At 38.4% G+C, this 25,948-nt stretch overlaps 1 protein-coding gene across 6 annotated transcripts in view; it reads left to right on the forward strand.

Moving 5' to 3' along the window:
• The window catches only part of erbin (erbb2 interacting protein), a 178,186-nt gene that overhangs the window by 89,508 nt on the left and 62,730 nt on the right, over positions 1–25,948 (forward strand). For all 6 annotated transcript variants that reach the window (XM_052019332.1, XM_052019334.1, XM_052019331.1 and 3 more), the window contains 3 exons: positions 2,351–2,429; positions 4,038–4,127; positions 12,031–12,087. In XM_052019332.1, the coding sequence (XP_051875292.1) occupies positions 2,351–2,429; positions 4,038–4,127; positions 12,031–12,087 (226 nt within the window). The remainder of the gene's footprint in view (positions 1–2,350; positions 2,430–4,037; positions 4,128–12,030; positions 12,088–25,948) is intronic.

Consider the following 25,948-nt stretch of genomic DNA (forward strand, 5'->3'; position numbering starts at 1 on the left):
TGTAGTTTTTCTATGTTTCTATCACCCCTTAGGCAATGTGCTGCAAATGCCAGTTGCCCTCAGGGTAAAAGAAAATCTTCCTCCAATCCCCTCTAATCCCCTTGCCCTAAACCTATGCCTTTATAGTCTTGGACACCTCTGCTATGGAAAAAATGTTTCCTACTATATATCCTATCTATGCCTCTCATAACCTTGTATGCTTCATCAGGTTACTTTTATGCTCCACAGAGAATAAACCCAGCCTATTGAGTCTCTGGTCACAACTGAAGTGCTCCATCTCAGGCAATATTCTGCTGAATCTTCTTAGCACCCTCTCCAGTGCAATTGTATGCTTGCTATTTTGTGGTGACCAGGGCTGCGTACACTATCCAGCTGTGGCCTAACCAAAGCTTTATAAAGTTGTACCAAAGCTTCCATGCTAATAATAAAAAAGTATCCATATGCCTGTTTTTTTTTAAACTACCCTTTCTACCTGTGCTATCTTCAGGGATTCTTTGACACGTACACCAAAGATCCCTCTGGTCCTCAATATAGCTTTGGGCCCTTCCATTCATCATGTATGTCCTGCCCTTATTAATCCTCCTGAAGTACATCATTTTGTACTGAGCAGGATTAAAGTCCATTTGCTATTACTCTCCCCATTTTAACAATTGACCAATTAGTGTCAATTAACTTCTACCTGGAGGGGGTGAGAGAGCTATTAAAATAATCTGGTTGTGCATTGTCACTTGTATGGTTAATCCTTAAAGTTTAAAAAGACACAAGTTTGCAGACTCTTAAAGATTCCATTGCATGGTTGGTTGATGGCAGAGCTCTGAGAATTTGGTGTGATACCATTGCCAGTGTTTCCTTCACTCTTCAGGATTGTCACAGTCCAGCTTTAAGAACAGTCCTGTTGATCAGGGCAAGGTTTTAAACTCAACTGTGATAATGATTATTATGTGCTCTGCTGAGCCACCTCATGTTCTAATTTTATGATTAAGATTTTTATCAGATTTAATGATAGGAGAATTGAAATGAATTGGGCATGGTCTGTGAAATGAGCTGCTTTGGGTAAAAAGCATGTCTTTTATTTCCTATTGTTCAATATTTGAAATGAAATCCTTTATGCTTAATAGAGTTCACAACCATATGTTGATGTACTTATATACTGACCTCCATTAGTTAAATCAAAAGCAGTACGATGAAAATTTGCTTTTAGCAAACCACCTAATAGGAATAAGCTGCAAAGATTATCCGGAAGCTGTCCCTATACTTTTTGTCATACCATTGCTGGTGGAATGCTGCACTGTAACACTAATACAAGATCATGATTGTTGTGGCAAGCTTTGAAAAATGTTTCTCTTGTTTGAAGTATTTGTTCCTATCCATCAGAACAAAGAACCAGCTGTGGGGGAATCTTGAGTTGTCACCATTGTTAGCATCAATCTTCATATCCAATTACTCTTGGGGGAGGGTGGTGGGGGGGAGGAAGAGAACCTGAATTCCAGAATCCATCATTAAAAATGTGCACGTTTAAAGGGGAACTTACTCATGAATCATTATCACAAAACACCAGCAATCTTGAAATTCCATGCTATTTTAAAAAAAAATGAAGTTTGGTCACCATAAATTCATAGCATTGTGGAGCACATTTCAATTGTGTATGGTTGGAATATATTTTAATGGATAATAGTTTAATACTGAGTAAGAAAATGTAGTTTGTCTTCCCACTTTGTGTGCTTGATTTTATTTCCTTCTAAAGCTGGGGAATGGGCAAATTATGAACCAAGGATAATAAATCTGCACATGGGTATGAGCGGGCTACATCATGACACTTGATTCTGACTTTTAACACTGTACAGAGTTGTCAATACGAATGTACTCCATGGTGAAGCTATGAATGGAGCATAAATGGGTGAGAGTCACTGGTTTTAACAAAGTACCAGTCATACAAGACCTTTACCCTGTAGATGGAGCTTCATTATTTTACTGAAACCAGCAGCAAACTTGTTTCTTTGCCTAATAACATTGTTATTTTATACTATTTACTGAAAGAATTAACTTTTCTTCATGCACATGATGGTAAGGATCATGTGACAACAGCTTAATAAATTAAACTTGCAATTTAATAAACTTTGGAATATTTTTTAATGCACAGACATGACTCTGATTTGTCAGACCAAAACAACATTTTAGATTAAACATAAAAGGTGCCTGAAAGAAATCTGAAAGGCCATCCTTTATTTAACTATGGAGTGAATTTTCATGTGCCATATACCTCACATTTTGTAGAATGAAAGGTGGATTCATTAAAACATTTAGCAGATAAAATAGTGATAGCATCTAATAAATCTTCTGTCTATTTCAGGAATTCAAGAGTTTCCAGAAAATATTAAAAACTGCAAGGTCCTCTCTGTTGTTGAGGCCAGTGTAAATCCTATTTCAAAGTAAGTTTTCCTTTTAGTTCTTCCTCCTGTTGATACATTTATTGGTTGTGCATTGACATTTTATTTGATGCTGGCATGGAATTTGGCAAAGCTGGTGGATTTGCTTTGCAGTCATGTTAGTTCCTTGCACTCTGCTCCATTTACTTGGTACCTATTTAATGCAATGCTATTCTCAGAACAAAGTTAAAATGGAAATGTAAGATGTGATGTGAAAATGGAGAAGTGTACTAGTTGCGTTTATTTGTAAATGCTATTTACACCATTCTGCAGATATGGAACATTGATTTTTTTGAGTGGAATTGCTTTTTCCTTCATACCTTATTGATTTCTGTTCCTGAATGTGTAATGCTGAGCTTAAATTTTAGAGTTGAAGATATTGCAACCATAGAATTCATGGTTATATGGCGATAAGTTGTTATATCCAATTCTGAATAATAAAATTGTCTATTTCGATTTGATGTTTGTTTTTAAAAAAAACTTGGAAACAAATGAGTTTAAGCCTAAGCTTCGTGACTGGTTAAAAACTAGACTTCAGTTAGATAAGGGATTTTCTGGGCAGAAAAGTTTAATGAACAGGTGAATTGGAATATCTTCAGATGAAAGATAGATAGAAAAATCAAGTTCAAAGTATACTTTCATAGATAAACAGATCAAGGCAAAGTTGATTTAAAATTCTGTATTAAGGTTAGAGTTGATAAAGAATTCATGAGTGTAGAAAGTGAAGTGGTTGTAATATGCAAAAATGAAACAAGTAAGTGAATAAGGGGGTATTTTAAGTGCATATTTAAAAGAAAAGGAAACTGTTTAATTATGGAAGTTGAATGTGCAATATATCTAATATTTTAGTGGAGAATAGCTGTTCTTGTGGAAGTTAAGCTAAATAATTGTAAATCACTAATTGGGTGCAAGTGCCACAATTTATGAAGGACTTCGAGGAGATTTACCAGCTTCATAAAAAGAGACAAGTGTCTGGTGAAATATTTACAAAGGAGACATGTTGATTAGTGTTCAGTTCTTAAAATTCCTCACGATAAAGCAGCCCATTACCCTGCAGCAAGAACTGGATAATCTCCAAGCATCAGGGGAGAGGGATAAGTCAATTTTAAGGCATCTTGTACATGAAGCAAGGATTTGTGTTGGAGCATCTTGTCGTCTTAATCAAATTACTAGAAGACTGCCTTCAAATTTCTCTCAGCTACTTTTGGTTCACTGATCCAAAACTTTAGAATCATTCTTGTCATTTGTACCTGAGATCCCTTTACCTTGTCTCCAGGGCAACTTTCATCTAGTTGTTTTCATTATTCACACAATTGAAGTGAAAACTTCCTGCGTCAAGTCATTACATGTTCCAAGTGCTTGAACTACTGTTTTGCATAATTTTAGTTGGGATTTCAAACATTAAAGTAGGGCATGTACTCAAATCTCATTTTAACATGATTTTAAGATTGAACAACTAATCTAACAACTAAAAGGTAGTTGAGACATCATAATGACAACAGATTTTTTTCACTTCCTATTGTTTAAAGTTGTTTTTTTAAATTGTTTAACACATACCTTGTACCCCTGGGTCCCATCTAGAAAATTAAAGTTTTCTGTTTTCTTTTTTAGGCTTCCTGATGGCTTCACACAGTTACTGAGTCTCACTCAGCTTTATCTAAATGATGCCTTTTTGGAGTTTTTGCCAGCAAATTTTGGAAGGTAAGTAAGTTCTTTTATTCCCAAAGCCATAGTTTTAAAAAAAATTCTAAATGAAAACACCCCTCAGGTCAGACAGTACCTGAGGAATAAGAAGGAAATTAATATTTTGGATTGGACACCCTTTTCTGGTCCCTTTTGTTTAACTTGCAGAGAAAGTGGGGAAAGGGTTGGATAAAACAGAGAACATTCATGATAGGGTGAGGCCAGGGTTGCCTGGGGATAAATTATACAAGTTAAAAGAAGGCAAATGGAAACCACTGAGAGTGAACAAAGGAAAATGGAAATGCTGCCAGAGCAGTGGGGGGGATCTTTGAAGTTGACATTCCTGTAAGAAAAGTGGCAGTGAAATCAGCAATAAATGAAAATCAAAAAGCTGCTAATGGTGGAAATATGAAACAAAAACAGAAAATACTGGAAACGCTCAGCAGGTCAGGCAGCATCTGTGGAAAGGGGAAGAATTAACATTAACTGTTCTAATGCAAGATCTCAACCCGAAACACCAACTATACCTTTTGTCTCCACGGATGCTACCTAATCTGCTGAGTTCCTTCTTTTTTGCTGCAGCATCTAGTATCTGCTGTCTGAGTAACGTTTGTTTTCTTCCCACAAATACTGCTTGACCACCTTAGTGTTTCCCGCATTTTCTGTTTTATTTTAATTCTTAATTCTATATTTTTTGATTATTAGCATAATGTCTTAACTATAATTCAGTTGTTTGCTGTATAACAAATTATTTTGAATCCATTAAAGCATGTCTTCTATCTGAAGAGTGGATGTTCACTTATGTTCTAGTGAGACTGTTGTTGTCTTCTTGCTCACTCCCCTTTTTCCTCATTAAAATGACCAGCAGGATAACCTGACTGCTTATCCTTACTTTATACTATTTATTAAATATTACTTTAGGCTTGGGTGTGGCTGGTGGGAGCATCTGAGGGCTTGAGTTGATCTTTCCCTTCTGAGAGAGTACGCCGTCTGCTTGTGAAATGTTGATCTTCTTATCGTGCCACCTATATTCTCATCCAGATCGTTAATATAGATGATGATATTAAGTCTCACTGTCATAGTATCTGTTATAACTTTGCCTACGATTTTTTCTGTCAACATTATATACCAAAAATGTTTAAAATTTGAATTGCTTGTTTAAGAATGATTTTCCAGAATTTGGCAATGTAGCAGTCAACCCCAAGCAAAAAAAAAGGGCTCCCTGGGTTACAGGTGATCTGATTTATGGAAATCCAACTTTGAGTAAATTCTCCCATGCATTTTTGAAGTATTTTTCAAGATAGTAATAATAAAATGCTTTGTGGTATTCATTAGTGACTGGATGCAGTCTATAGTCCACTACTTTATTCACCTAAACACAATCCATAATTATTCAATGAAATGAAAGAATTATAGCAAGTGTCGGTCGTGTAATACGACATGGGTCGCTATAGAAAACAGATGTAACTGACTTAGGAATCAAATTATGGACAATTCTCAGAAACAGAATGGAATCCTGTTCTGCAGGAAATCAAAAAGTGCTGGAAACACTCAACAGGATAGGCTGGACCATGGAAAGAGGACCAGAGGTGACATTTCAGATTAATAACTTCTCATCAGAACTGCAGGGGAAAGAATTCCATGCTTGGGCAGGAAAAGTTAAATAACTAAGCAGATGAAGATGCTTTGCACAAAGTATAGTAACAGGATAAAAGGGTGGTTCTGGAGGTGGTATAAATGGTAATAGCAACAATGATTTATTGTTTGAAATTGTTCAACCCTGTGCTGAACTCAAAGATGTAGTGTTCCTCAAGCTTTAGCTTCATTAGTAAAGATTTGGAGGCTTGCTGTTTTGGCTATATTGTCTGTGGGGCGGAAAATTCAAGTGATCAGCAATTGGAAGTTTGTAGTGCCTTTATAATTGAAATCTTCTGCGAAGCTGACATCAAATCCTCATTTGTACACTCAATTATAGATGAAACTACATGGTATGCAGTAAGACAATAAATTAGAAAGAAGGAAGTAAATTGTTTTTAGTATGGGAGTATTTGAGGTCCTGGATGGCAGGAATGGAAAGGGTAAGAGGACCGATGCTGCATCAGTTGCAATAGGGAAGGGAAGTGGGTGTAGGGGGTGCTTTTTGCAGATTGTACCATGTTTTAATGAATGGAGTACAAGTTGCTTTTCACTGCTAATTTTCAGCATAATGGTGAGTGTTTTTTTTTCTACTTTGTTCACATACTCACAAGCAGAATAAGAGTCTGTTCTTATTGACAAGCACAGTGACCTTATTCTCTGGAAAAATTTGTCTGCATTACTGCAACAGAACTGAGTGCACGCACTCTGCAGTTAGGAGACCAAAGGGGGAGAGAGGTACCCACATTGTGCATGGCACCATGCACACAAAGTGGGTCATCTGTTCTTGCCTGTAGCTATGTAGAGATTGGGTTAGTTATGTTTGAGTGCCAACTAAATGTGGCAACCACGTGTCTGCGTTTGACACTTCATTGTCTCAAAGTGCTTCTTGGACAAGCTTACTGTGAGGACTTCGTTGTTGATGCTGGAGCATTGACAAAAATAGTCAGTTTTATTAAAGATGAAAAAAACAAGATGATAATGGAGGAACTCAGCAGGTCAGGCAGCATCCATGGAGACTTGCTGAGTTCCTCCAGCATCTTTTTTTTTAATCTACATTCTAGCATCTGCAGTCCTTTGTTTCTTCAGTTTTATTAAAGGAAGCATTTTCATCTTCTTTTGATTGCAATTTTCAGATCTCTTGTATGTGTTGGAAAACATTAATGGAAACCTCTGTGTGATTTTTGTGACTTGCCCTGTAATTTGTGGGGAAGTCCCAGATCTCCTTTCATACTTCAGAGTGCAGCAGCGTAGTTGGGTTGCCTACTGTGTAGAGGATAATTTGCTGTATTCAATGTTCTACCACTGAAGTAATGAAAATTGAAACCTTTTGCTATGCATTGAATCCTAAATGAATATTTGCTTAAGATCAGATAAGTAATTCATAGTGGGTGGAAATGCTGATATTTGTAACAGTTGTGCAAATCTATTTGTTGGCGAGTTACTAAGGCTGTGGAAGGTAACTCCAGGGATTGGCTGTTTAAAATTTATATCAGTGATTTGGATTAAAAATGTTACATTTACATAGATATTTATAATGAGTGGACAGTGAATTCAGAAGAACCGGCTCAAAGTTCAACATGAATTAGAAATCAGTCGAAGGATAAATTAGTAGTATGTGAGTTTAACATCTAAAATTTTACGTGGAGCTCATTCACATGTCTAGAAATATGCGATGGCAAAGCTTGCATTCTGATCCCATTTGATATATTACTCAGTTGCATGATTTAAATAGGTTTGATTTCTGCCCATAGCCTCAAAATCTTAGTATATGGTATTCCATCAGATTATGTGGTGAATAGAAACATGATTGGTAGATTACTGAGGATGAAGACTGTGACTCTTTCACCAAAAGTCCATTCTACACTTGAGCTAACATTTGCTCTCCCAGTTGTAATGTAGTCGGCTTTAATTCACATTTAGACCACACACAAAGTCCATGTTACCAGGCACTTTCCCTTGAAGGAATCATGGGCATTTATACCAGAGAGTGTTGTCACTGGATTCTTTTCCACAGTGGGCAAAAGAGCTATTTAAGCTAATCTATTTCCTGGCTCTTTTTAGGGCATCTGTTGTTTACCCAGGAACTTGTTCAGTGGCATCTCTGTTGTTTACCCAGGAACTTGTTAAATATTGGGCATTCCAGACTCCTCCATAATTATATGCAAAATGTTATCCTCAATCCCCTCTGGTCCTCCTAACCAATTACCTTTAAAATTCTGCTGCCCACCTATCTGCCCCCTTCTTCCCACCCCCCGCCAGCTTTGATTGACCACTGTAAATGGAACCTCGGATCCTCCCTTCACTCTACCGAGGTTGCTCATAATTTTGTACACATCAATTTAAATCTTGGTTTGTTTGTTCCAAAAATAAAACAGTCCAGTTAACCAAACCAGTCAGGGTGGCACAGTAGTGCAACCAGTAGAGCTGCTGCCTCAACTCCAGAGACCAAGGTTCAGTCCTGACCTCAAGTGCTGTCATTTGGGGTTTGCACGGTCTTCCTGTGACCGCGTGGGTTTCCTCTGGGCATTCGAGTTTCCCCTCCTATCTTAAAGATGTGAGAGCTAATAGGTTAATTAGCCACTGTAAATTGCTCTTAGTGTGTATTAGAATCTAGGGCTGTTAAAAGGAATGTGAGAATAAAAAAGATTAATTTAGAATTAGTATAAATGGGTGGTTGATGGTTGGTGTGCGTGGGCAGAAGGGCCTGTTTCCATGCTGTATCTTTCTGTGGTACTAAAACCAAGCAAGTACTGGTGTTATCCTTGTAAGTGTCCCTTGTGCTCTAGTTACTGTACCATCATGCCCTATTTGTACTGTACATGCTTTTATAAACTTCCTTTGTTTTCTGCTCTTGCATTTCATGGCTCAGCTAATAACGAGTATCACGTATGCAACTTTAATACCTACCTATCTTCATACCTTGAGGGATTTGGCTAACAAGGATACCTATGTCAGACTCTTATTTATTGGCTATAGCTCCGCCTTCGATACCATATTTCCAAACTCCTCTGTTTAGGACTCGGCAGCTCCTTCTGCAACTGGATCCTTGACTTCCTGACAAACAGACCACAATCAGTAAGGATAAGCTGCAACACCTCCACCACAATTATCCTCAATGTTGGTGCCCTGCAAGTCTGTGTCCTCTGTCCCTTACTTAACTCCCTATATGCTGACAACTGTGTGGCCAGATACTGCTCTAACAAATTTGCAGATGACACCACCATAGTCGGACAGATTTTAAACGATGAGACAGAGTACAGGAAGGAGATAGAAAACCTGTTGACGTGCTGTCAAGACAACACCCTTTCCCTCCATGTCAGCAAAACAAAAGAGCTGGTCATTGACTTCAGGAAATATGGTTGAGTACACAGCTCTGTATCAACGGTATTGAAGTGGAGATGGTCGACAGCTTCAACTTCCTAGGTGTAAATATCACCAATATTTTGTCCTGGTCTAACCATGTTTATGCTATGGCCATGAAAACACATCAACACCTCAACTTAGGCTAAGGAAACTTGACATGTTCCCCATAACCCTCACTAATTTTTATCAATGCACCGTAGAAAGCATCTGATATAGATGCATTTTAGCTTGGTATGGCAACTGCTCTGCCCAAGACTGCAAGAAATTGCAGAGAGTTGTGAACACAGCACAGTCTATCATGAAAGCCAGCCTCCCCTCCTTTGACTCTATCTACACTTCCCGCTGCCTTGGGAAAGCAGTCAACATAATGAAGGACCCCTCCCACCCTGGTCATTCTCTCTTCTCTCCCCTTCCATCAGGCAGAAGATACAGGAGCCAGGCTCAAGGACAGCTTCTATCCTGCTGTTATATGACTCTTGAACGGACCTCTTGTACGATAAAGATGAACTCTTGATCTAGCTTGTCTATCCTTCTCAACTTCTGACAACTTATTATGTATTCCCTTGCCTTGTTTGCCATTCCCAAAGTATTGCCTCACACTTTCTGGATTGAATTCCATTTACCAAATTTTTCTCCTATCAAACCAGTCCACAAGTATCGCATTGCAGCTTGTATCCTTTCAAATCACACTTTAAATTTTGGGCTCATTAGTAAAATACCTAACTATGGCACCAAAGTCTAAGTGAAAATCATTGATATACACCACAAATAGCTGGGGAAATGGGACCTTATGGAAACTCATTGCATGTATTTGATAATGACTCAGTAGAATTGAATATTGTTGTATTCAAAATCTTGAGTGTACTCCATAAGAATGGGTTAGAGTCAAGACAACTTATTTATAGGTACACAGCTGTAGTATCTACTTCCTACAATAACCTTGCTAAAAATAGATGATTTTAAAGTTGCTCATTCAGTCTATATTTGCCTTTTTGGTTTTTGATAGCTTTATTGGTTAAATTAACTGTTAGTGTGTTATTTAATTTCACTAATTTTCATTGGCTTTATTAAGGATAAGAACCAGTATTTGCTTTGGCTCAAGTTATAAATTATCTTGGCTTGGTAATATTTATTTTTGGTTCTCACATGGCATCCTGGTACAATTTACTTCAAAGAGTTGTAGATTTTTATTCTGATCTATTGTGCCACCCTGCCTTGATAAGTTGGACTTCAGCTGCACATGGGTAGTGATTTGTTAGTAAAGCAATCTCCGCATTTGTTACTAAGCTTCAAGGGTCTGTTTATGAATCATTTTTAGAAACTTGGAACATCTAGTTTGACTTTGACTCTCTCGGCAAATTTACAAAAGGCTGTTGAGCTGTAAGCTATCAGTTAGTTACTTGAAACTGGTAACTTGTACCTAGTGATATACTAAAGATGCTGTAAAGTCGAAGCCACCATCATTGCACTTCAACTATATTAACTTCACAGTGTATCCTCTTACATTGGAAATCAATTATGTTATGATGAGACTATTGGAATGTGATGTCTTGTATTCTTTAAAATTGGAAAAGATTCTCACTTTTGAGGCAGACCAAAGAAAATAGATCCTGAACTTTAGCATTTCTATTATGGATTTGTTCTATTTTTTTTGTCTTGGCAAAATAAGTATGCATTTAAAACATTTGTGGAATTGGCAACTCGGTGTTCCAATTTCCATCTGTAATTAGCATGTGGTTATTTGATCTGGTTGATTGTCTCCCAAGAGTTGACTTGCATTTGGACATGGGGGAAGGGCAGTAAGGAATCTTGCATGATCTGTGCACTTTGCAAATAAACAGGAAAAACAAGATGAACCAGATGGACTTCTTTTTCTGATTTGTATCATACTCATTAAAATTGCTTTCACATTCTCCTAAAACTTGAAATCATCCCTCCATTTATTCACTGTCTGACCACTATGCCATCTCATTTTGCATTTTCAAAACTTCTCAGACCTTTTATCTCTCCCATGATATCCACTTTTTGTTAGCTGGATTCCCCTTTCACATTGACTTCCTTTGAGCACCAATCCTATCTCCTTAAAAACCAATGAACTAATTACCCTATTTCTCCTATCCCTCTTCAGCCACTGCCTTTCAGTAACTATTAAGGTGCATCATTTTACAATGCAGCTACTATCATCGATTCTCCGGCTTAACACTGGGAATATTCCCTGCTACTTTGCTTTTGATTGCATTTCTTAGCATTTGCTCAACCTGGTCACCTGTTGTAACCCTTGGAGGAGCTTTAGATGGCACATCCTACCCTTTGCCAAGAACACCTATTTTCACTTTTCCAATTCTGCTTGCCTTTTGTTTTTCTCTCACCTTGGCCTTTCTGCCACAGCCATTCCTAATGTTGCTCTCTTATCATGGAAACCATTGTAGATGCATCAATAAAACTAACCCTTCCCTTGCAAACCAGTCTCACCCGTCCATTGCTCATCTTGGTAGCCTCTCATTTTGCATTGGCCTATTGCTCCAATTAGTCCAAAACACTGTTGCCTATATCTGTTCAGTTTTCTACAAACACCACTTGAAATTGTGAAATCCTAATGATCCCCGTCCTCTAACCCTTCTCCATTTTGAGTGTTCTGCTTCTCTGCTTTCGATGTTCTTCTCATTCCATCAACCACCTTTGCCTTTTCTATTTGCGAGTTTTCATTTTGTGAAGTGTTGCCACTTTTATATATCTGTTACTTCAATAAGAGACTGTTAACCTTCCTCGTCTCAATTGACTCCCATTTAACTTGTACACTTTTAATGTTGCTCTGTGTACATTTTGTGTTCAAGGTTCTGCATTAGTAAATATTATTTTCAGTGTCTTGTGTTATTGTAAACTAGTGGGCTGTTTCATTGTTTGCCGCTTTACTTTTCAGATTAACTAAACTGCAGATATTGGAGCTGCGGGAAAATCAACTGAAGATGTTGCCAAAGTAAGAACAATTCTGTTTTTAATGTAGAAATCATAGGAGCAATGTGGAGTGATATTAATTTCATCATCATCTGTAAATTGTTATTTCAGCTGTTTAAGACTGGTTTCAGTAGGTTTTTTTTTGAGGTCAATTCTCCTGATGTCACCACTGAGCTATCCAAGAGAAAAAAGGTCTGTTAAAATTGGTTTAGTATGAAAGGGAAAGATGTGGATACCCAGTCTGGTGGTAATTTATGTACTTCAGAATGCTAGAAAAAAAATTGACTTTGTTCTTGAACTGTGATTTGTCCTTGATGGTTCAGTAAATTTACTCATACAGTGCTTAACTAGTTTACAGCCAAATTTAATTATTAACCATTTTCCATTGCATTCATTTAATGTCTTGTTAGCAAAGCATGGCTACTTCTGCATTAACAATGTGTTTTTTGTAATGTTATCGGCAGCATAAGGCTTCACCCAACAGGTGTAACTTGCATTTTGAGTTAAGTGTTTTAGGTTGGTGTGAAAATTGATTACGTTTCTGTTCTTTCTCTGAAATGCAAACACCACTCCCTCCTGTGTCAAGTGCAGCTTGGTTACGTACAGGGTACTGTTTGTTATATTGCACTCCAACTGCTGGAGGCACCCATTACAGTGCGCGGTATTTTTTTCATGTGCCACAGCAGGTTTTCCTCTGGCATTTTGATCCTCCATTCAGAGCATTCTTTGTGACTGGCCTACGACACAATACAGTTTAAGGTGTTGAGATGAGTTGCACTCTGTAGGTCTCGGGCGGATGTTCTCTTACCTAATGGGCTAGAAGACTTGAGGTTCATTCCCCATTCCAATTCTCATAACTCACAATAAGCTTATAATTAAAGTTGCCAGTCCAGTGCAGTACCATAATGAAGAAAGGCTGGGCCCCTGTCTTGCAGATGGGGTATCAAATAGTAGCATTGTCTAGGTCCTGTATTTTTCTTTTAAAGAGACGGTGGGATTTATTCTGCATTCCTGGCTAATTTTGCTGCTAAAATCAGCAGAAAAAAAGATTCACTTGCTATTCATTTTGTATAAAATTGCCAGCAAAGATGACCACTGCTTGAGTTTGCATAATCAAATACTATTGTTATCTCAAAGCTCGGAGAGCTGCTGCTGCTTCATAGCACTGCACCCTTGTTGCTTCATAGCACTACACCCACACCCTCTATCAGCTGTTGTTTGTGGGGAGTTTTCATGCTCTCCCTGTGAGGGTGTGGGTTTCTTTTGGGTGCCTTGGTATCTTGCCACATATGTAAGATTTGTGGGCTGCTAAGTTAATTGGACATTGTAAATTGTCTAGTGTATGGTTAAGAGGTAGAGTATGGGGAGAGGGTGAAGGGAGTTAATGTGGATGGGTACAATTAGTGTTTTCAAAATAAAAGGTGCTTGATGGTTGGTATAGACTCATTGGGTTGAAAGGCCTGTTTGCACACTGTATCACAGACTATTTGTGTGAAGTGCTTTAATTGCAAGTGATGTGATTAGATACTCCTAGCAAATTCCTAGTAAGTTTTTCTCCCTCTCATTTATTAAATAAACTTTTATTTTTAACCTGCTCATTAGCAGTCTTTATATAAAGTTAGAAAGATAACATCTGAGTGTTGTCTTTGACATGAGCAAACCCATTGTCTATTCATGCAGTGGTCCAGATTTTGCAGTCAGTGGCAGTAACGATGCTTGCTGCTGTCCCAGATGAAAGTTTCCCTCCAAGATCCCATGATCTGTGACAAGACCTCCGTCTGGTGTTCATTGTTGTCAGGTATTACTTTGGAAGGATTTCCTGGCATCCAGTAGCCATGGCATCATCAGCCAATCACATTAAAGAATCCTTAGCAAGCCAGGAAGGGGATTACATAATTTCAACTGTGATTAGGGTAGAAAGTGATGAGTGACGGTATTTTTCTAAAAAGGAAATGTCTCAAATTTTGCAACGTTTGATGTGATTATTAATAAGTTGGCTTTTAGGACCAGGGAGTTTCCTAAATGATGATGATGGCTTATTACGCCATGCTCTCATTCAAATATGATGCAACAAAGTGCTGTGTTTTAAATATTTTGCAGCAAGGCTGTTGTGCATCTATCTGAAGTTCACATCAAATCAACTGGTTTGCCTTGACTATGTTGGAGAAGAACACTAAACAGTGCAACCTATGAAGAAGGACTGGATAACTGACAGTAACTTATGGGATTGCTGTCAGTTTCATGCTGTAATGATAGAGAATAATTATATCGTTGCAGCCTGAAAACCTGGACCAGTATGCAAGGAGGTTTCCTTCCTCATCTTTCTGCCTGTCTATAAGCTGTACTTTACTCAAGTATGTAAAGTAATTGATAGACTAAAATGACAAACAGCAAAAGTTAATTTGTGGCCAAAATTACTAATACAAAAACTGCTTATATTAGAAAGCTATTGTGAAAGTTTGTGATAATTTCATAAACCATTCTGCTTGCTGATTAAATTTTTATTTCATTCAATTGTTAACATACATATAGCTTTTTAATTAACTTTTTCAGCTAAGAATTGTGGAAACATTTTCTTTTACAGATATCTTTTCCAGTTATTCCATGAATCATGTTGTGATAGTTGAGGCTGTTCTGAATGGAAAGCTGTTGATGATTTGGCTTTTATCTCTGAGCCATGTTTGTGCATGGATTCCAGGAAAGATGTAATGGGTCTTTCTCAGTTTAAATATGACTGGGCTAAATCTCCCATTGACCTAATTGCCATTTAAATTTTACTGTGCACCCATCATATTTACTTCATGCCATTATGTGGAAAGCCTGCATCCTCTCTGAACTCCCAATGGAGCTTGGTAGGATGCTTGTTGAATCAAGGCTAGCACCATGTAATCTTAAGCATACATTGGAGACCAGACAGCCAGGCATTTTGTGTGCTGGGGAGATTCCTTCAACATTTGATAAGCAGCTGTGGACATTTGAATAAGACGAGGAACATTTCAAGTGCTCTATTACAGAAATATGATCAGCATCTTCAGTTTAGTATATTTATAAGGGCAGAAAATGATCTGAAGTGTACAACCTGAAACAGCTGGATACTGAGCACTTCAGCACTGATAGCCTCTATGTTTAAGGCCAATGTTGCACCATTTACAATGCACTCAATATGTGAGGAGCAGGAGTTAGGGCTTCAGTATAGTGATATCTGACATTTGCCTGAGTAATTAGAATCTGTCACTTCCTTGGGATGTGAGCTGTTAATATGTCAAAACAGAACTGGATACCACTGCAGTAGTGGAAAAGTATTCATAGTCAAACTTCTCAACTACCACTATTGCTTTACTCTTGTTAAACCCATCAACTTGATTCCACCTGATGCCTAAATGTTGAAACAGTTGTCTGCTTTTTAAATGAAGTGTTTGCACGAGTGATTAAGATGCTTTCTGAATCCTTATGGTGTACTTTATGGGGCTCCATCCTGCACCCGGTTTGTGGCCAGACATGCATCTCTCTAGTTCTTGATTAAGGCATAGATGTCTGTTGTAGTAGAATGGTAGTGGGAATCAAAAAATTGCAAACCAATAGCGGTAGTGTATGTCTGTAACCTTCTGTATCTTACAGGGCAGACATGGTAGTGTAGCAGTTAGCATAACACTATTACAGCGCCAGCGACCCAGGTTCAATTCCGGCTGCTGTCTGTAAGGAGTTTGTACATTCTCCCCGTGTCTGAGTGGGTTTCCTCTGGGTGCTCCGGTTTCCTCCCACATTCCAAAGACGTGTGGGTTAGGAAGTTATGGGCATGCTATGTTGGTACCGGAAGTGTGGCGACACTTGCAGGCTGCCCCCAGAACACTCAACGCAAAAGATGCATTTCACTGTGTGTTTTGATGTGCATGTGACTAATGAAGATATCTTAAAAAAAAATCCAACTGTACATTGACAGAAGTGTGCTACAGCAGGTGCTGAAAATCTGAAATATAACCTGCTCAAAATACTTAGCAAGTCAGGCAGCATCTGTGTAGAGGGAAACAGATTTAATATTTTGGGCTAATAACCTTTTCATCAGAATTCAATGACACTTCCAAGTGTGACCCAACACTGGAATTTCCATTTCTTCTTTGTTTTGTTCACCATTATTGTTTATGGACAAGTATTTGCCAAAATTTGTTTCCACGGCCTGAGTACTGATGCAAATTTATCAATCCAAAATGCTTCTCCCTTCACTGATGCTGCTTGACCTTCTGCCTATCTCCTGCATTTTCTTTTTTTCTCCCTAGGAAAACGGCATCTTAATTCTTGGTTTAATAACAGAGGTGCTGCATTTTGACGGAAGCTGTGGAAAACTGTCTTTGGTATTGGTTTATTATTGTCACTTGTACCGAGGTACAGTGAAAAATTTGTGTTGCAAACCGATCATGCAGGTCAATTCATTACACAATGTAGTTACATTGAGTTAGTATAGAGTCCATTGATGTAGTACAGGTAAAACTAATAACATTACAGAGTAAAGTGTCACAGCTACAGAGAAAATTTCAAACTTGATTCAATCTCTGCCCTTTCAGGAGGCACTGATGTCTCCTGTACTCCAGCAGTCCAGATACAGACTTGGTCACGGCTGATGCTGAGCTGCTGATGCAAGTCCTGGAATGCTGACCTTTATGAAAAGCTCGGCAGAAGGTAGGCAAATAGACTCCCTTATCCTTTCATCCTCTTCCCAGTAAGACAAGAACACAAGAAAATAAGAGCAGGAGTAGGCCATTCAGCCCCTGAAGCTTTCCTTTCTATTTAATATGATCATGGCTGATCTACGCTGGCCTCAACTCTTATGCCAATTCCCCACAACTTTCAATTCCTCAATTTTTCAAATATATCTAATGATCTGGCCTCCACTACCTTAAGGAGCAGAGAATTCCAGAGTTTCACCACCCTCGTTGAGTAATAGAGCACAAAACAGATCCTTCAGCCAAACCCATCCATGCTAACCAAGATGTCTGTGTGAGCAAGTGCCTGCATTTGGCCCATATCCCTCTGAGATGATAAATGTCTATACACCTCAGTTTTAAATTACAGGCCCCTTGTTTCTTTTATGCTATGCCTCCTTGTTGACGACTCTCCTACTGGTGGAAATGCATGCAAGTGTCAGTAGTTATGGGAGTAAGCTGCTCACAGTCCATTAGAAAGGATGCCCCCTATAATGTATAATTAAATTATTTACACCTGTAGAGCCTCCTGTCTGCCGAGGGAACTGATCTGAACAGGAGGGCAAAACAAATATTCCAATCCTTTGGATGGGAAAATATAAACAAAAGAAAAACTTAATTTTCTTTCTCTCTTTCCCTACTGGAAATTAGTGGATTGGGATCAGAACTCTGAAGGCCTACTAATGGGCACGCTTAGTGATTGGGTTAATTCAGATGAGGTACTGGTGGGAATGTTTTCTATTCCCGATCTAAGTGGAAGACCTATATTGATTGCCAGTGACCCTTATATTCAGTAGATAATTGCCCTGGGATTCAGCCTACACTGTGGTTTCTTTTAATGAATGTACATGTTGGAAGTACATAGCCTTTTGGATGCAAATTCTTCGGTTCCAAATAGTGATCATTTGGAACACTTTCTAAAAGCACCAAAGCCCCCTCTTTAGTTATCCTTTTCATTGGCTATTGTGTTCAGTTTGTAATCTTTTGTGTTTTGCTGACTGATTTCATGAAGCACTTGAATCTTCTGTTTAAAAACAATGCCAAAGTGCCCTTGTCCACCCTCCTTCCCAGGTGGTGCACTATTCTCTTGACACTAATTGCTTTTGTATGTGTTAAATTGTCCCCTTGTGCACACAGCAAAGGATAAAAACAAGATAAATCTGGGAAAGTCTTAATCACTGTGAGGTTTCCCTTCACGGAATATGGTGTCCTAATAGGTAAAGCAAAGATGTGGCAAATATGCCACTTGGCACAGAGTCAGTTCTATGTGTCAGTTACTTGTATTGTGCCCAAAAAGATTCTTGCCATTTGTTCAACCATTCATTTCTTCATCTTTCATTTTGAAGATCCTAGTTGTATCTTGGCTATTCTGACCAATGCCATCGAGCCATCCTGCATTTTCTCCCTCTATCTACTTAAAACCAAGCCTAATCTCCTCCAATGTTACATCTGTTTTAGTCTAATTTTGCTTCTGCAAAACCCTTTAGCTGTTCATTTTTAAATGTGCTATATAAATGCAGCAAAATGAGCAGGTCATTCCCCTGGAGGTTGGTGCACATAGTTTGACCATTGGTGTCATTAAAGATCCATGAACTAGTAGCTATTGGCACTTTCATAAAGTAAAAGCTTATTGTTTCTTTTATGTGTGATCGAAAGCTTTAGCCCTTACAGTCCTTTTTGTTGCTCTGATTAGTTTTTAAACTCTGAAGATATGGTGTATTATTTTCACATGGACCTCTGACAGATTTGTATTTATGGCACAAAATCTGATTTGCCCATGCAGCAATAATTGGACATTTTTCTCAATAGTTTCAATGACTGGGCAATTGTTATGTGCAACATTATTTGTATTCTCTGTTTGCATATGATTTACTGATGGTTATCTTGCATCTAAATTATCTAAGTTCCCTTCATACCTTTTAAAGTTATTTCATGTTTGAACATTTATCTAAAAATGTAAGCCTTTCCAAAATAATTTTACATGCTGTAATTAAAACAAAATGTGGGAAATACCTGGGTCAGGCAGCATCTGTGGAGAGAGAACATGGCTTGCATTTCAAGTCAATGACTTTTATCAGCTCTTTACCAGGATTCATGTTAAATGCAAAATGAAGTTTCCATTGGCAAGCATAGATTTTCTATGAACAAAAATTAGAGCTTTTTTAGATAGTCTTTGACTAAGCAGTTTACCATTTTTAAATATCACATCTAAATAGTTACAAATGTGATGTGTGTTGCATGCCATGGTCTATATAATGGGTCAAATAGAAAAATCAAGTTTAATAAGTAATATTAACCAGAGGTATGAACAAAATTAGCATCATTTTTAGCAACACAATCCTGCTTCATTTAATTCCTAGAAAGAATTGAAGATTCTCCTCGATGTTTAGATCACATGACAGTTTTTTAACATGAGATTTAATTTTCTCAGTGTTCCCCCCCCCCCGCAATATTACATACCAGTTAATTGAAGTCAAGTGTCCCAACTGTAGGCACTTGGATGTTTAAAGCTGAGGTCTCCAAGAGCACAGTGGTCTGCTTGAGTGCATGGTTCACAATGTGTGCTTTGAATCAGGGACTTGAGTGAGCTAGGTGAGGAATGGGGGTAGGTGCAACTCAACACCAGCATTAGTTTGAAAGTATGATATCAGTGTGAGGGAGCCTGCTGTGTGTTTTCTGCTTTTGTGAGTTATCTTAAAGGTGAGACATGGCAAAGCAGTTCAGCTGAGTACAATGTGCATCCCGTACCATGAGGGAAGTTGTCCAGTGACCTAGACGATCCTACAGTAGGATACACTTTCTGCAGGAAGTGTATCCTACTGTAGCAGCTTAAACCCCTTGGTTTTTGAGTTGGAGTGGCAGCTGGTGTCTATGAGGCTGAGGACTTCATTGAAGCACATTTAGGAAAGTGGTTACATTGTGCTTTAAGTGTGCAGACAGATCTGGAGTGGGTTACTGCCAGGCAGACATTCACGATCAGGCAAGTAGTCCAAAAGATCAGAGTTCATTCTGCTCACTAACAGATTATTCTTTTAAATACTAGTGAGTGTGATGGTTCTTCAAGGCTCAGCCATGCAAGAGGGAAAGAAGAAGAGCACAATAGTGATAGGGGATAGACTAGTTCTACCATGGCCAAAGACGTGACTCCAGGATGGCATGTTATCTCCCTGGTACCAGGGTCAAAGATGTCACTGGATGGTTGGAGAGCATCCTGAAGGAGAGGGTGAAGAACTAGAAGTTTGGTCTATATTGGTACCAGTGACATGTGTAGGAGGGGGATGTGGTCCTTCAAGCAGATTTTAGGGAGCTGAGGAGGTGGTTAAACTTGTAATATGCTGACTAATTCTAGTGCTACATATTAACATATCCTGACCTCCAATGTTGTCTTGGTGGAATTTGCACTTTTTCTCTCTGACCACAATTACTTCCCACATCCTAAAAATGGTGTGTCTATAGGTTAATTAGACACAGTATGACCCTCACCAATTTTATAAATGCACCATAGAAAGTATTCTATCTGGATGCATCACAGGTTGGTTTGGTAACTGCTCTGTTCAAGACAGCAAGAAACTGCAGAGAGTTGTGGACGCAACTCAGCACATGGAAACCAGCCTCTTCTCCATGGACTCTGTCCACACTTCTCACTGCCTTGGTAAAGCAGTCAACATAATCAAAGACCCCGCCCACCCTTCATATTCTCACTTTTCCCCCCTCCCACTGAGCAGAAGATACAAAAGTCTAAAAGAGCATACCACCAGGCTCAAGGACAGCTTCTATCCTGCTGTTATAAGACTATTGAACAGTCCCCTAGTATGATAAAATGGATTCTTAACCTCACAATCTACCTCGTTATGGCCTTTGCTTGTCTGCCTGTACTGCACCTTCTCTAACAGTAACACTTTATTCTGCATTCTGTTTTTGTTTTCCCTTGTATCACCTCAATGCACTGATGTGATGAAATGATCTGTATGGATGGCATTCAAAACAAAGTTTTTTCCACTGTACCTCGGTACAAGTGACAATAATAAACCAATTTATCCCTGGTGTGTAATTGAGTGATAGGATCTGGGGGGCGGGGGGGGAGTGGGAGGAGAGGGGAAGGTTGATGGGAATACATGAAGAGCAAAAATGGAATTGGTATAGGATTAGATAGGTGCTCCATGGTTTGGTGGTCCAAAGCACCTGTTTCCATGCTGAATGATTCTTTGGTCGTGTTCTCATTCAGAGTCAAAAACAAGTTTTTAAAGACAAGTTCAGTAATCTCAATTGACATGAATGCTGATCCTTTTTTTTTACTGAAATCTTGCCTGTCAGAGTAATTTGTCTTGAGCAATTAAATCCAGGTAATTGGAGAGTATTTTTTGGATTGCATGATCCCATTATAACTTTGTTAAAAATACTCAAAAAAAAATTCAGACAGCATTGGTTCATGAAAAAGCAATTATTCAATCTCATAGCTATGTTATAGTGGCAAATATCCACTCAAAATTTAAGATGCTGGGTCCAAACCTGTAATGTGAAATACATCTGTGTACAAAGTTGACCAATTCTTTCTCTGGAAATGATAACAAATGACTGTCTTGACTTTTGTTGGAATAGTATTGCCAACCAATAAATCAAATAGCAAAGGCAAAACAGGCAACCCCCTGTATTATGGCTGTTTGGGTAATGGAAACTCCCCCTTAAGAATTGACAAATCACTACCCAAAAATTTGAGTGAGAGAATAAAATTTGCCCCCTTGGAATTTTGTGGGGAAAAAGTAAATTTTGTTATTTTTCGACTTGTGTTTCTTGAAGTGTGCATAGATGACACGACTTCCAATTATGCAAGATCATGAACTGGACAGTTTTCTAGAATTGCAGTAACGTGGGAGTCATCTGTATTTTTGAATAATGATCTGATTATTATATTCATCAGGGAATATTTTGATTAAGTTTGTATTTCATTTGAAAAGGTGTGTAGTCAAAGACCATGCCAACAATGCTGGCAATACTTAATATGTCGGGCAGCATCTGTGGAGAGGTTTAGTTATCGGAACTGGTGAAGGTTTTAAATAACAGACAGGGGGCAGGGGATAGCTGGTGGTGAGGGGAGAGACCAAATGGGGATGCCTCTTATTAGCTGGAAGGGAAGTTGATTAGTTGGTTTTCAATTGAATTTTCAAGATGTGCAAATTGGCACTCCATTCTGTCCATAAGTGTGACCCAAAGCTTTGAGTTTTTTTAGCTTATTTTATTACTACCCTTGAAGTGGTGGTGGATTATTGTTTTGAACCACTGCAATCCTGTGGCGTTGGTTCCATGTTTTAAACCTCTCGACAGTGAAGGGGTGGCAGTACACTTGAGTTAGTATGGCATGTGATTTGGAGGGAAATCCAGGTCACACTCATCATATTTGTAATCTATTCAATCATAATGTAGATCGCTTTCAGTTTGTATTTCAGATTATTATTTTATCTTTTTTGTCTTCCACCACCCCCCCCCCCCCCCAAAAAAAAAACTATCCCAGAGCATCCCATTGCTGATGTCAGCACTGATAGATGTGTGCTTTTACAGATTAACATTCTCCACCTCCCATCAACTAGTTTTCTCCTTATTCCTTTGGGGAAGACTGTCCCTAGAGTCACAAGCTGTGAACTCGTGGCATAAGTATCTGGAAGGTTAATTGCCACGTTTGCATTTTTTTTCCTGTTGCTACTCCCAAATTAAATGGTGATTGTAAAAATAGAAACAAGTGACTTAAAACAAAGCTGTGAATCCATCCATGTGGAAATTTGCTCCCATGGTGAATAATCTTTGTGCTGGTAAAATTCAATACATCAGTGCAGAATGTTGATGTGAAGTCCAGTGCGTAAAAAAAAAACAGGAATGGATCGTATTTAGCAATTTATGCAGCTATGACTTTTGTTACAAGCATTTGATACATGGTAGGCCTGGCAGACAGACATTACCAGAGGGAACTTGGCCAAAATGATTGACCAACAGCTATGCTTTAAATTTTGAACAGAAGTGATGTGTTCTGTTCCACAGGGAATGGTTTTTTGGTTCAGTGGGGAAGTTTGACAGCAATGAAAATAGAGCACTTGTGGTTGACAGAGCAAGCTTGTCTATTAATTCTGTCATAACCATCAGGTTTGCAGAAAGTGGTCATCTTGAAGGTACACTTAAAAACTTGGAACAAGTGACAGTTAACTTGTGAACTTTAAGTGCATGAGTAGTATGATGAGTTTGACTTAAGAAGCTCAAAGAAACATGAATTGCAAAATGTTTACTCAAACAAAAATGAGGTTCACTTGAATGAAACCGTAATTCAAAGGGCTACTTCAGTCAAACCCATTGCTCCTGTTAACATTTCAACTCTTGGATTTTCTGGTTTCTTTTCCCTTAATATAGAAGATGTATTGTTAGGACAGTGCCTGCTATCTTAATCAGTAGTTGGCAGATTTCATTCATGTAAGAGCTTGGGACACATGAATTGCTACATTATAAGTAAAAACACTTGTTTGATGACTATTGCTGTGATTCTTTTTTGCACACAAACGCACCATAAGAACTTTATTTTTTGCTGTCTCCTCTATCTTCCAAAGTTCTAAAACAAAACAAATGTTTTGCATCATCTTTACTATGTTAGTGTGACTTGGTGGTAGGGACTATGATGTATAACTCAATTGCAATCTTGCATGTGATTTGGAGGACCGATGGATTGTACTCTTGTTACACAACTTTTCAAGATTAAGGTGTGATTGGAGAAATGATCTTATTGCAGATTTCTAGCACAAAGTACCCTATTTTGCTTACTGTGCCCATACTGACCAAAAAAAGTGTATTTGGTTAATTTTGCTTCCTTGTACTGTCTGTAGATTATGGGACATAAGGTGCTGAATCAGGTACTTATCAAGACACGAGTTTCTGCCTCCATTACCCTTTGGAGCAAAGACTTTCAAGTCCTCGCTACTCTTTGTGTGGAAAAAGAATCCAATTAGCTTGAATCTATGTTCCCCTGTTATTGACCCATTGTGCAGCATGTTTGGATTAAGCTGTACTGTAGAGATTTCAGCCTTCATACTGCACAGATGTGAAGTTTTAATAGATTTGCTCTGAAAGCAGCTTTGTTCTTCTGCCAATAAACATCCAGCATCCTTTTCAGATTGGTCTTTGTCAAACCTCCAATTTTGCGAGATCAGATTTTCAACAGACTAAGATGCAGTCATATTTAAGGCTGATTAAAATGCATGGTTGAAGTTAAATTATTTTTGTTCTTGGAGAACTGAAGCATGGGCTGGTGAAGTTGAACAGAACAACAAATCTTGAGCCAGCAATCGACTTTTCTTGCCCTTCATAATTGTTGTAAAGTTCTATCCAAGAGTGCAATAAATGCTGAGCCTTGAGTATATTCAAGGCTGAGAAAGATTTCTGGATGATTAAGGATTTCAAGGTTATGGGTATCAGACAGGAAAATGGAGCAAGGTCAGAGAACAGGGCAGTCTGTACCTGCAGGGATAGTGGAGCAGGTTCGAGGGCTGTATGACCTACTGTTATTATGTTCTTGTGTTTGTTTTGCAAGTTGTTAATGGACATCAGGGACCTGTGACCTAGACACGCAACTGTTCTTTGATCAATCAGTGAAGAATTGAGGATTGAGCTGGGAAAGTCTGCACCAAACAGATGGAGGCTTAAATTTGTAGTCAGATAGTGTGTTGAAAGTGAAATGAAGAGGGAATAAATGATTGGATTAAAAGAAGGCTTGGGAAGAAAGGATGAGTTCTATGATATGAAGCAGTCTATTTCAGTCTGATATACAGCTGCTTGTCCTATTTACCCAAATCCCAGGTTCCCATTTACAGCATCTTGTACACAAACTCGTGGAAACCAAATGAGCAATTCTCATGTAAGGCAAGTGCTAATTGAATATAATAAATGCTGCAGTAAAATTCCTGCATATTGTTTCATCATCGTTTCATCGTCATTTCACTCCATCTGACGATGCTTCAGTTGCCCAATAACAAAAATATTTCAAAATATCTGCAACAACTATTAGAATGAAACTTCACACCTGTAATAGTTAACTTTACATACCAGGAAGGATAGCTGACAGTGACTTGGGCACACTGCATCTTTTTAAAAAGAATACTTAGACTGAAATGGATAAGCCCTAGTTATCTGTGAAGGCTTTAGTTTGCAACCACTAATCAAGTGCCCAGAGCTTCACATCACTTGATGTATTGAGCGGTGAAGCAGAAGGCAGCATGCCATTACAGTAAGCTAATGATCAGGCAGAGCACCTCGGATAACAGCTTCTCATGTAACCATGCTCTGCTCTCGCCTGGCATTGCTGTATGATTTGCTGTTAATGGTGAGCACCATTAGCTTCTCCATTATTTTGGCAGTGAATGCTGGCCTATTATAATTAGCAAATCAGCCATTACCAATTTAAGATTTACCCTAATATAAGACATGGGCCGAATGGTCTAATTCTACTCCTATCGAGTCTGCTCTGCCATTTGATCATGGCTGATTGATTTTTTTTTTCCCTCTGTGTACTATACTGCAGCAAGTACCTCTAGCATGTGTTAAACAAACTATTGAATAGCTTAAAACTCACTGTTAATTTTCTTTGTTTGTCCATCTGAACAGTGAATTATGTTGGTGACCCACATTCAGCATGTTTTGCCTTAGTGAATGAAAGAACTTCAAAGTCAAAATTGAGTTTGTCATATGCATATGTATACACAGGTGCAATGAAAAATTTGCTTGCAGCAGCACCACAGGCACATAGGATCGTATAAGCAGCATTCATTCGCAAGAAAAACATAAATTAAGCATAAATTGTACACAATTTTTACAAGGAAAGAAACAATTAGAAACAAAAAAAAAACAAAGTCCAATTTAGTGCAAAGTGGTCATAGTGTTACTAAACTGTAGTGGTGATTAGGGTTTACTGGTTCAAGAACCGAAAGGTTGAAGGGAAATAGCTGTTCTTAACCTGGTGTTGTGGGACTTCTATACTTCTTGCCTGTAGCTGTGGGGAAAAAAATGGCATTCTTGCTGTATGTTCATGACTTAAGACACAAATACAGCTTAATGACACTTTAATACTTGGGCCTTGTCATCTGTTTCAAATTTCTATGTAATGGCAATATCAGAATACAATGGTCGCTACCTGATAAGTGAATTGAAAGGAGAAGC

The sequence above is a fragment of the Pristis pectinata genome, chromosome 7, assembly GCF_009764475.1.
Source record: "Pristis pectinata isolate sPriPec2 chromosome 7, sPriPec2.1.pri, whole genome shotgun sequence".
Classification (NCBI taxonomy): Eukaryota; Metazoa; Chordata; class Chondrichthyes; order Rhinopristiformes; family Pristidae; genus Pristis; species Pristis pectinata.